The sequence below is a fragment of the Bos javanicus genome, chromosome 24, assembly GCF_032452875.1.
Source record: "Bos javanicus breed banteng chromosome 24, ARS-OSU_banteng_1.0, whole genome shotgun sequence".
In the NCBI taxonomy this organism is placed as follows: domain Eukaryota; kingdom Metazoa; phylum Chordata; class Mammalia; order Artiodactyla; family Bovidae; genus Bos; species Bos javanicus.
Window position 1 is genome coordinate 41,551,747 of NC_083891.1, and position 12,937 is coordinate 41,564,683.

The following is a 12,937-nucleotide window of genomic DNA, read 5'->3' on the forward strand; positions in this document are numbered from 1 at the left end:
TACTCTTACTGTGTGTGCACTGGCAGAGATCCCCCATGAGCTCCGAATTGACTCATTGTTTGACCTCTCCCTTTTTCTTTCTGCTTGCTCTCTGTCACGTTCGACTTCATGACCATCTGGTTCTTCATAAACTCCTCCCCTTCCTGGTTTTTCATGATGGTGTGCTCTTCTGGTTCTCTTACCTCACTAATTTTTTTCTGTCTTCTTACGGCTCTTGTACCAACCCCTTAAACATCAAAGTTCTCCAGGAGTTAATTCTTCAGTCAGCGAGGTCCTGTCTCTTTTTGTGGTTTCAGCAGCCTTCAACGCACAGTTAGTCCCAAAATGTCCTGTCAAGCTATGTCATCTCTAGAATCAGATGGCAGGCGCCTCCTGGGCACAGTCAGTTAAATGACCTCAGGCACATGTCCCAGGCTTGGTTTCCCAGTATGCTGACCCTGAGGGTTTTCCAGGAGGGTCGTAGGTGGGAGTTGTCAGGAGCTGTGCCTGCGTGTGTGCGGGAAGTAGAATTGAGGAGAGCAGGCAGGTGCCCTGAGGTGAGTGCAGTGACTGCCTGCACCTGTGGGAGCCTCAGGTGGGGAGCATGCCCTGGTGGGGGGTGGGGTGGGGATGGTTATCTTGAGCTGCTGCGGAGCCTTGGCCTCCAACTCTGTTTCCAGAAGGCAGGTCTAATGGCACCCACTCTGACCTCAGACCTCGGAACAGGACCCCCCAACCACTCCCTGAGAAATACGTTATTTATTGGTGGTGACACCACAGTAGAAACCCATCAGTTAACCTGGTTCTATCCCTTAGATCTGAGGACTCATTCCAGAATCGACGTTCTCTGCTGCCTGTCCCAGGGCCCTTGTCAGTATCTCTCACTTCAGCATTGCAGCAACTTTTCCACTGCTTCCTTCTCCTAGTTTCTTTCTTTTGGCACTTTCCTTTTGTTATTAAACTTATGTCTCTTTAAAAACAATAAAAAGCTGTTTCCTTGTTGAAGTATCTCAGCTGTGATTTGCTGGCTCCCCATTGGCCACACATAAAAAAACCCACATCTGAGCACAGCAGCCGATTGACCCATCTCCCCACTCCTGCTTCATCATCTCACCACTTGTCCGAGTCACTCAGCCTTTCAGCCACACTGAGCTCCCTCTTCTGTGGAGTCTCTGCTCACTGCCTGGGTCCTTTGGCTGTGCTCTTCGCTCTACATGCAATGCTTCGCCAGGGCCATTTTTCTCTCCTCTTCCGTCATCGAGTGAGCTGTGATGTCACTCTGGGCAGGATCTTGTCGGAACAGAATTGCTTATATCTTCCTTAAACCTACCCAGGATGTTACAGTTAACTGTTTACAGGCCTGCCTCTCCCTTTGAGCTATAATCTTATGAAGGGCTGGGACACTGCAGGTCCCTTGGAGAATGATGCCTGCCTCTGTCTTCAACCCTGAATACACTACTGACTTCCGTAACTGTGTTCTACCTGCTTCTGGATGTCTTCTGAATGTCCCACAACATAGGACAAGATGAGGAGAAAGCAGAGGGAAAGTGTCCTCAAAAAGCCTCCACATACTCCTTCTCTACAGATGCATGTATTTTAAGAATTCCCAGATTTGTATATTCTGCACAAACCTCTCTCCTTGGCTTCTTTTATACTAGCTGGTCTACTCAACATTTCAGCACTGAACTTGCCCCTAACCTGCTTCTCTCTCCTCAGGTCCCCTCTTGTGGTCTCTGTTAGCAGCCATCCAGTCCTGTGAGTCCTCAGCTGCTCCCTCTTTTTTATCCTCAGTCACCCACAGTTTTAGACCCCATCCCTTTCTCTGCCTCCCCCTCTCACACCAGTGCAGCAGTGACCTGCTTCCTTCATTCCTTGCTTATAGTCGCGTCCCCCAATAGCTGTTCTCCAGTACAGCTGTGAGCTATTAAGACCTTTCCCTGGTTCCCTATTACATATAAAATTTACCCCAATGTGTTACACATAATGTGATCCACAGCGTGTTAATTAAATACCTTCTTCAGTGGGGAAAGAGGGATATTTTTCATGACCAAATAAGTTTGGGAAACATCATTAATCAAAAAATAGATTTCTTCACTGTAGGATTCCTAAAACTATTAAAATTTAATTTGTTAATTATGAGATATGTAAATAAATGTGTGTGTGTGTGTGTGTGTATATGTGTGTGTGTGTGTATCCATACACAGTGTTTCCCAACCTCACTTGTTCTCGGACCATTTCCTGTAAACCATGTTTGTGGACCCAGCGTTCTGTGAGTCACGCCTGGAGAAGCACAGTGTGCAGGGTAGACTACAACCTGTAGTACTGGGCCCTGCTGCTCTCTCCATACTGCCCTCTCTGCTCTCACACTTGAGAGAACTCAGGCCTGCCTGTAGGTGCCTCCTGACACCAGACTGCTTGTCTCAGGCAGTGATCGTATTGTTCTGTCCTGTGTGAATTAGCTCCCTCCCTCCTTTCTCTTTTCCCCCACAACTAACTTCTCTGAACTCTTTACTCTGGCTCTTCCTTTAAGGTGGAGCTCGGGCATGACCCTCTCAGAGAAGCCTTCTCTGACACTCCAGTCTCAAAGGAGGAGGTGTTTTCCCTGTGCCACTTGAAGGATCACCTGTGTGACTTTTCAAAACTGAAATAATAGCACCAAAGTGTACTCTTGCCTCTTACTAAATTTAAAGAAGTTTTAAGACACAAATCAAATGTATAATTAGAGACCTGAAAAATGATCAGTCCCAATAAGCTGTTTTATAGAATAGTCTGCATTGACTCAACTGATTGAGTCCTAGTGGTGTTAAACTGTTTACTGTTTATAGAGTCTTGATTAGGTCCAATTTTGCGTCTTCGGCAAGTGTTTCAGGTATAGTACTGCACTGTCCCTGCAGCCACATGTCAGTATCTCTTTGTGCCCCTGCCAAAAGAGTCCCCCAAAGTTATTGCTTTGTGCCAGGATGTTCTGAGAAACCTTTGTTTCTTCACTCGAGTATGTTGACAGTTAATAAAAGCTGGGGGCAGAGGGAGAATATGCAGGGGTCACAGACAGTTGCTGCCATACTTGGGTGTCTCTGTATTTACGCTCAAGAGTGTGCTCGAGACTGAGTCAGCTTTCTTAAGCTCCAGCATCTGTCAAAAAGCACAGTTCATGATAATGATCAAATCAGAGGTGAACTACCATAAGCTCTTTGGAGAATGGATACACAAAGTGAGATATCACATTTGTAATGAAGTTTGAAAACCACAGCTCTGTTAAAAGACAGTTTCATCTATTTTTATAAAAGTTAATTCACTAAATATAAGACTCTGCAGTTTTGTGTTTGGATTTTATCATGTCTACGGAGAGACTTTACCTACTGTACACTCAGACTGCCATCATCTTTAGGACTGTTGTGTGGTGTCTTTGTGTGTGTGTTATTCCTTCCTCCCTCTCTGTGAACTGTCACATACTGACGCTCTAAAACGTGTCTGCGACAAACAACTCCCTCCATCCTCATTTGTTCTTTGGGATTTGCTGTGGCCTCAGAAGTAAAATGTGTACGTTTTGCTTTCTTTCAGAGCATTTCAAATGTGTAATGTTTTGCTTTCTTTCAAAGAGTTGAAATTGAAAAGTAACAACCAGTTGTGAAATTGTTACTTACTGTATTATTTAATTCAAAGAACGTAAGAATTTATGTTTTCATTACGTTCTGCACTACAAAGTTTTAATTTTATAGAAATAGCTGATTATTGTAAATGTAATCTAATATTTTCAACTTTTTTTTTTAATTAGATTACACCCCCACCTTCACTGTCAGATCCACTTAAAGAGCTTTTTCGACAACAGGAAGTTGTCAGGATGAAACTACGTTTGCAGCACAGTATTGAAAGGGTAAGAAATGTTTAAATTCACTTATGCAAAAAATAACAGTAGATTATGATGGCCTACAGTTTTTTATTAGTGAATCTTCCTTATTTAGAACTATTTTGGGAAATGGCTTGATTTTATCTTTGTTCTTCTGCAGTTAGAGAATTTTTAAGCCTGTTTTTGGATAGCCATTCCTGTGTTACAATTTATGTTCAGTATTTATTTGATATACAGAAACCTCTTAAAATTTCTCAGTGTCATTTGCCTAATCTGCAGGCTGGTAGCAGTGAATTCCTGTATAGGTATATGGGTTTCCAGGTTCTGAGATTGTTGCTTGGTACCAGCTGCCATGGTGCAGAATCATACTGAGGCTGCACTCCTTGGTCCTTTTGGTCTGCTTTAGTATTCCAGTCTCTGGTGGTTAGTTTTGGCATGAAATGACAAGAGAACAAACCTGTCTATTTATAGAAATCATCAAAGTAACTTGGATTGATAAAAATAATAAATTACCTTCTATATCTCTTCTGGGACAATCAGGGACTTTCTGAAAATGTGATGTAAGTTATGACCCTTCTTTACAGACACATAGATTCTTATACAAGTAAAACCTTGTGTGTAATTTCTTCATTCATTCATGATTCTCTAGGGTAGAGGTTCTTAACCTTTTTTGTGCCATGGATTCCTATATAAAACCTTTGCTCAGAATAATGCTTGTAAATGAATGAAGTAAATTTATAGTATTACAAAGAGAAAAGCAAATAAAGACACACTCAAACAGCTCACAACACTGCATGACCCACATCAGTGAACAGTTTGTTAGCAGAAAAAAGGTAGGTCATATAACCCACATCAGTAGCCATTTCAGCCACAAGCTTGTGGTATATTTCATCTGTGCATGTAGCCATGTTACAAATGCCTTGCTGTTACAGAAGAGAAGCAGCCACCACGCCACCACAATGGAGTACCACTTCAGAACACTTAGAATGCATATAATAAACAGACAGATAATAACAAATGTTGGCAAGGGTTTGAAAAACTGGAATCTTCTACTTTGTTGGCAAGAACATAAAATGACACAACTGCTGTTGAATTAGTTCAGTCACTCAGTCGTGTCCAACTCTTTGTGACCCCATGGACTGCAGCACACCAGGCCTCCCTGTCCATCACCAGCTCCCGGAGTTTGCTATTGAATACATTTTGGCAATTTGTTAACAAATTAAACATAAACCTACCATATGACCCAGCAATCCCACTCATAGTTATTTACCCAAGATAAATAAAAACACACATTCAAACAAAGAACTGAGCATGAATGTTCATAGCAGCCTTATTCTCTGTGTCCCAAAGGAGCCATCAACTGATGAACAGATAAATAAAATGTAAAAATGAATGGAAGTGATGTGTGCTACAACACAGATGAACCTTGAAAACATGTGACATGAAAGAAGCCAGTCACAAAGACCACACACTGTTTGATTCCACCTGTATGAAATGTTCATAACAAGTAAATTCATAGAAACCAGAAGTAGAGTTGAGGTTGTCAGAGGCAGAAGGGGAATGCAGAGTGACTGCTGGTGGGCCCAGGGTATTTCTTCCTGGGGTGACAAAAATGTCCTGGAGTTAAGTGGTGACAATTGAATATCTTGGTAAATACAGTGAGCCCGCCATATCCACAGGTTCCATATTCATGGAGTCAATCAACTGTGAATCAAAATACTCAGGAAAAAAAATTCCAGAAAGTTCTAATAAGCAAAACTTGATTTTGCCACATACTGGCAAATTTACCTAGCGTTTACATTGTCTTAGGTATTGTAAGTAATCTAAAGATGACTTAAAGTATATGGGAGTATGTGTGTAGGTTATATGCAAATATGGTGCCATTTTATATAAGGGACTTGTACATCCATGAATTTTGGTATCCACAAGGGTCCTGGAACCCATCCCCCACAGATACCAGCAGATGACTGTATGTTATTAATGAAAGCCATCATTGTACATTTTCAGAAGATCATTTTTTAAAAGAGACTGCCAATTTTGGAAAGAAAATTTACTTTTAGAATTCTCAAAGTTATCAAATTTCTCAGCCTTACTATGAAAGAAAAACTGCTCTGAGATTCAAGTTCTTTTAACATTTTAAGTGATTTTTTTTTTTTTTTGAAAAACAAGTGGTTGAAGAGTTTTTGTTTTTTTTTACATTCTTTGTTCAACTAGGAAAAACTCATTGTATCCAATGAACAGGAGGTTCTTCGGGTTCATTACAGAGCTGCAAGGACACTGGCAAATCAGACACTGCCATTCAGCGCATGCACGGTTCTCCTGGATGCGGAAGTGTACAGCGTGCCCCTGGATGCCCAGGTAAGGTCTCCCTGCTGCCTCAGTGCCCCCAGGACAGCAGCACCTCTGGCAGTTGGTATCCTCAGGACAAACCTGAGTTCAGCAGTCAGTAAAGCACAGAGGCGAAAATGAGTGAAGCACTTCCAGATCACCTGGCTCTCTGAACGTCAGGTTTATATCATTAAATCAAGACAATTACAGAACAGATACGTGTGTGTTTATGATAGCCTCATTTTATAGATAACTTGTAAATTGTTTCTGTCATGGATTTTATACCCCGATCCTGACCTTCAAGTAACTGGGAAGCTTAAAGCTGGAAGCTAAAAAAAATTGGCAGGTAGAACCCGGGTTGAGTCAGTGCTGAGAGAAGGCTAGGCTTTATTTGGATCTTGGGTGTTGGGATAAATTAAAAGAACTATGGGAAGCTGTAGCTGTAGTTTGAAAATATGTACTGCCACATATAAATTTCAGGAATCCAGAACCAGACATCAGTCCTCAGAATTTTTTTGTGGTTCATAAACCAGAATGAAATTTACCCATCATAAGAGAATATAATAGTATAAACAAGACAATGAAGGATTATCACCAAAAAAGACTAGGAAATGCTGGATTTTTTTTAAAAAGTTATTTATTTGGCTGTGCTGGGTCTTCATTGCTATGTACAGGCTTTCTCTAGTGCGGAGAGTGGGGGCTACTCTCTGGTTGCAGTGCACAGTCTTCTCACAGGCGGGAGCTTCTCATGTTGAAGGGCCTGGGCTCTAGGCAAATAGGCTTCAATAGTTGTGGCTCGAGGGCCAAGTTACTCTGCAGCTTGTGGGAACCTCCTGGACCAGGGATCAAACCCATGTACCTTGAACTGGCAGGCAGATTGTTATCCACTGTACCACCAGGGAAGTCCCAGGAAATGCTGTTATTAATCAGGCCAACCATAGAAACACAAAGTATACACAGTATATTACAGAGAAAATTACTTAGTTCTTTCTGGGCTTTATTTTTCTCATCTGTTTAAAAAGAAAAAAAGGAGTCCCAGACGGGTCATAAAGAGAATTTCTGAAAAGAAGTGAATTTTCCTAGTAAATCCAGAATGATCAGAGACTAAAAAGGATCATGCCACGGTCAGCAGAAGAACGTAGTCATCATCTTGAGAACGACTGTGGGCCTGTTGCCTGTCCTTGTACAGCTGGCCTTACAGTTGGTAGACAGTCTCTCTCGACTGAGGAGCAGGCTTGTCCAGGTGAACAGAGCTGCAGAGGGTCTAAGGAACAAGTCCACTTGCTTAGGTAGGCTATTCTCTTATCAGACCTCTTCATTTTCCAGATAAACTTGTAATATTAAAAAGGATTGAATGATAAAATTTAAAATAGTCAACACATCTTTCCTGAAGACCAGGGCAAAAGTGGTCACAGCTCAGAATGCGGGCAGTGTGGTAGTGGGGCTGCCTGAGGCCTGGATACCCCTGTGGCGGTGCTGGTGGTCAGGTTGGGTGGGGCAGTCATGGAGGCAGCTGCCTGGTGGGCCTGGTGCTGCCTGTTGCCTGGGCATTAGAATGAGGCCTTCACAAGTCAATTCTCAAACAAGATGTAAAGAGATGCTCTTAACCCCATTTACAGAATAGAAAATTGAAGGAGTATGTAATCAATTTGAAATTACACAATAGGATACAAAGCTGACATTTGAATTGCCTATCTTAAAGAAATACCAAAACTGGTATTACTAAGAGTCGGTGTAGTATTTCCTTATAAACTCTTCAAAGAATAGGTCCTAAAAGGAATCAGTCCTGGGAGAAACACCAGCCCCAGAGCCCTGTCTGCCTCCGTGTTGTTGTTTCCTCCCAATATGTGATAAGCGAGAGTTGTTAGTAGCTCAGTTGCGTCCAACTCTTTGCGACCCCACGGACTGCAGCTCTCCGGACTCCTCTGGCCATTCCCAAGCAAGAATGGACTTCCCAAGCAAGAATACTGGAGTGGGTTGATATTACCTTCTCCAGCGATCTTCCCCACCCAGGGATCAAACCCAAGTCTCCTGAGTTGCAGGCAGATTCTTCACCAGGTCTGAGCCAACTGTCACATTAAAATGAGTTTCATTATCAGTTATATGTTAATAAGGTCACAGGCATTTAATACATCATATGACATGCCTTTTTGAGACATTTTTGACTCACAGAGCAGTAGGGTTCTCTCTAATTACTTACTAAAACCAACATCCTAATAATTCTAATAACTAATCAGCTCAGTATGGAAATATTTTATTAGCCTGTTTAAATACTCAGATTAGATGTTATCTTTCTTTGAAATATACTTTGATCATTCCTTTAAAAGTAGAATATACTATAAAAAGATACAATGGCATATAGATTTTTTTAAGTAGGTTATTTTATTTTGTAATATCCAACTATTTTATACTGTTTCAGTCTGATGACAGTAAAACTTCTGTGAGGGATCGCTTTAATGCAAGACAGTTCATGTCATGGTTACAAGATGTGGATGATAAATTCGACAAATTAAAGGTATGTATGTTTAGAAGTTCACTAACTGGATGCTTCCCCTTCGTCAGTAGAAACTGTTGCTGTGTGATAGAGGAGTGGTTAGGAAACGAAAGATGGTAGGCTGTGAATCCTCATGCTGGTCGCACTTTGGAAGATAAATGAAGAAAAGGACCCCCCCCATTTTTTGAGTCCAATTTAGTATCAAAGGTGCAGCTGCCACAGAAAAAGCCTTTTCTAAAGGGGGTCTTCGTGCTTGTTAGGAGGGGGAAAACAGGGAGAGAAGAAATGTTATTTTGCCAGTAGTCTGTAAAGAAAATTGTTTGGCTTGAATTATTTTTAAAAATCACTCTTCCTTAGATTTTCATAATTCTTCTGATAATTTGAAATTGTATTGCTTGAAAGAACAGTTTCAAATTGAAGTCTGTTAGATGAGTATGAAGTCACAGGCCCAGAAGGATTTGGTATATGGATACAGATATAAGACAGGGTAAACCAGAAATGGACGTAACTCAGAAACTTCACATACCCTAGTATATCCATCTTGCTCCCTAAAGAAACAATGCATGAGATTAATTTTTAAACAAAGCAGTTAAATAATCAATTCTTCTCTTCTCTTAAATAGACCTGTCTTTTAATGAGGCAACAGCATGAAGCTGCAGCTTTAAATGCCGTCCAGAGGTTAGAATGGCAGCTCAAACTCCAGGAACTTGATCCTGCCACCTATAAATCTATCAGCATCTATGAAATTCAGGAGTTTTACGTTCCGCTGGTTGATGTTAACGATGACTTTGAATTGACTCCTATATAGCAGCCGTTACTTCCTGATGGTGTCTTAAACAAATGAGGCTCAAGAGTGTTATGCTGTGGAATGCTGCCTTTTGACAAAAATACGATATTATGCCTTCACAATTGTTGGTAAAGTTCAACTAAAGTTGCTGATGTAGTAAACACTGTCATTTTATTAAAAATGAAAAGAATTATTTTGGATCTTAGATCCAAGCAGTTTCTAACTGAACCCTACTATTTATATTGGTGGAAGGTGACTCACATTAGAGCCTGTTGGCAGATGTCATAGTTGAGTAGGGAGCAGAGGGGCTGCTAATGGCGCTGGAAGCTGTTAGCGCTCTGTGTACGAGATGACTGCAGGTGTTCAGGTTCTGTCACAGTCTGCTAAAATAGATCAACAAACTAAAAGGCGCAGTTCCTACCAAATAGTTTCTAATGTGGAAGGAAAACTTGGCACAAAATTTCTTCAGTTTATTTTATCTGTAAGTTAATTGTATAGCTTTCTTTTCGAAAGTTTTAATATTGTCTTCCTTTTTAATAACTTATTTTATACATATTGTGCAGATGTAAATCTTGTAATTAATGGTCAAAATGTATACAAAGGGATTGGTAGTCAAAACATATACAAAGAGATAATTGTAAAACTGTTTTGTCTAATGTTTTATTGGACCAAAGTTGTAGTTTGTATGGTATGGAGTGTAGTGATAGTGTGTTGAGGTAGCAGGACCTTTAAATAAGGCATGCGTGTCTGCGTTAGCTTGTTGCCATCACAGAATTGTAGAGACTGTGACTTAGCTGCATGCTCCCTGTAACTTAACCCTCTCCACAGTGATGCCTGGCAGTGGTGTAAGGTGTTTCACACCAGTCTCCCAGGGTAGGGCCTTTGGCTTACTATGTTGGACATTTTATTTAGAATTAGTCATGCAAAGAAACAGCTCTTTCTTCATCTCACGATAGAGCCTATTCTCCCTCCCCCAAAAAAATGCCTTTGAATGAAAATTCTGAAATTATAAATGTCTATTTTAATACTCAAGTATGAAAGAATCTGTGAATATATGTAAATATGTTTAATAAATTTTATTGGTCATGTTAAATCATTGTAAAACTTTTTTACATTGCTCAAATATAATGTTTTAAGCTTAATAACCTTTGCACTTTTAAATAAAAACTGAGTACTCAAGAAAGAAATACTTGGTAGTCACAATAAATAAAAACAATGGGCATATTCCTATTGACCTCTGCAGTGTTTATGAAAAATTAATATGTTGTATTTTTTCCTTGTATCAAGATACAAAACATATACTTTTCAGAATTTTATAATTAAAGTAAGATTTGGTATGCTGTTTTTTAGTAAAATAATTAGCAATATACGTAGAAAAAGTCCAGTTTCTCCTATAACATGATGTCAATTAAATGTTCAGGAATATTTCAGATTTGAAACCTGCTGCTAAACTTATTAAACATTTTTGGAAAGAAAATTAGGTTATATGTAAAATTGATCATAAGTATATGAAATAAAATTTACAAAACTTTCCATAATACCTTCTTGAATTATAAAATAATACTGGATGTTTTTTATTCCAGTAGAAGTAAAGAGAATATATAAGGAATAAAGTGATTTAAATTCAGCTAGCAAGTTGGAAGTCCCAGCTAATGGGAAAGAATGTAAAATTGAAGTTTTTGAGTGCAAAGGTATATATTAAGCTTAGGGGTTTTGAATTTTTACTTCAGTTTATATTTTAATTCATACTGTACTTGGCATGCGCAATAAAGCAGCACATGTGAAAAATACACAGTGCAAGGACTTTATTATAAAGATTGGATGTAGTAGTCTTTAGAAATTTAGATGAAAGATTTTGGCCTTTTTTATTGGATAAATGAGGCCAAGAAAGGCAGGGTAGATTTTAAAGCACTGGTTTTGTTGAAGTTAAGTTTATTAAGGCTGGGAACATTAAAAGCTAATTTATAAAAGCAATACTTTTTAATATGAAAAAATTAATGCAAATTTTGTTTATACTTTGCCTAAAAGTAAAAAAACCAGATTACTGAGCATTGAAGTCACAGAAAATACAAGAAGGGGAAGTTCATACAGCATTTTGTTCTGATGGTTCAACCAGAGATGGGGGACGGGGAAAAAAATGAAATCACTGTTTGGCCAAACAGAACAAGCTGCAGAAGAGAAAAACCAAGCAAGCGGAAATCTGGCATTTTTTAGTCACCCCAGCGTCTTAGTAAACTAACCACAGTTCTCTCCCTCTTCAACGGTACCTCAAGTTGCTGGAGCCTGTCTGCCATGATTCTGCCTCTGCAGATTTCCTCTGTAAAGTGACTCAAAGCTAATTGGAATAGCTTAGGAAAAAAAAAAAGTGAATGCCTTGTCCGGAGGAATTTATACTTAAGTAGTTAAGGGCTCTTGATATTAAAGATATTCTGAAGCTCTGAAATGCTAGAAAAAAACTTGGAATGAAGTCTATGCCTAAAATGATATAGGATTCTGAAAGAAATAAAAGGATGGTTAGTTTAATCAGTGATTTTTTTTTAACTATTCAAATATCATGAACAAGATACTAAATTGTACCTAAGGATTTGTATTTCTTTAAATCTTGTTCTAAATCATATCTGTTTAATAAATGACTAGTTGATATTTGTGCATGTTATTTAATAAAGAGTTATATTTTTATAGAAAAAATAAGAGTGAAATGTGTGATAAATGATTTATTTTTAATTTTTTATTTTCCACTCCTACATGACTCCAACACCAGTGTTTACTTGAGCAGGTGGCAAAATGGTAAAATACTCATTTGGGGGGAAACAACCTTTTTCTAAGACAAAAATTAGCCTTGTCTACTCAGTAATGAGGTCTCAAAAAGTTAACAATATTTTTTTTTCTATCTCGGACACATAAAAGCCCAAAATTTTATGTAGGGACTTTTTAAAATTCATGAGGTAGTCTTGTCGTCTTGTATTTTTGAAAAAAAAAAAACATTTTCACAACTTCTTAAAAAATCCTTTTCAAACCTTAAAATTTAAATAATTCCCAATTAATCAGATGGCTAAAAAGGTTAGTTTAAGCATTAGCATTTAAACAGTGAAAAAGTACATTTGGAAAGACTGACTTGTCAGTCTTCAGTTTTAGCGGTTTTGACAGATATGTAGTGGTATCTTCCTGTGCTTTTAATTTGCATTTCTCTGATGACTGGGGAGTTTGAACATTGCTAATATGTTTAGTGACCATTTGTACATTTTATTGTGTGAAAAGTCCTCAAGTGTTCATTGTGTTGTCTTTTTATTACTGATTGATTTGTAGGAAGTCTTTATTCTGCACACAAATCCTTTGTCAGGTCTTTATTAATGTCCATAAGAGTTTAAGGAATGTGTGAATATCCATGCATTTAGGTTTTAGTTATAGGGATTTAAGGCAAAACATTGTATCATTGCGAACATTCTTATGTAAGCAGTTTTGCTAAAATAAATTATAGTAGTATATTTTTAACTATCACAAA

The 12,937-nt window shown here is 38.9% G+C and overlaps 1 protein-coding gene across 7 annotated transcripts in view; it reads left to right on the plus strand.

Annotated features, from left to right (window-relative positions):
• Positions 1 to 11,225, plus strand: part of ANKRD12 (ankyrin repeat domain 12) — a 98,429-nt gene extending 87,204 nt beyond the window's left edge. For 6 of the 7 annotated variants that reach the window (XM_061399920.1, XM_061399918.1, XM_061399922.1 and 3 more), the window contains 4 exons: positions 3,755 to 3,853; positions 6,041 to 6,184; positions 8,574 to 8,669; positions 9,271 to 11,225. In XM_061399920.1, coding sequence (XP_061255904.1) covers positions 3,755 to 3,853; positions 6,041 to 6,184; positions 8,574 to 8,669; positions 9,271 to 9,456 — 525 coding nt within the window. In that variant the 3' untranslated portion in view covers positions 9,457 to 11,225. Of the gene's footprint in view, positions 1 to 3,754; positions 3,854 to 5,176; positions 5,927 to 6,040; positions 6,185 to 8,573; positions 8,670 to 9,270 lie in introns of those variants that run through there. The other variant, XM_061399923.1, reaches the window with a different exon arrangement.
• Positions 11,226 to 12,937: the final 1,712 nt, after the last annotated feature.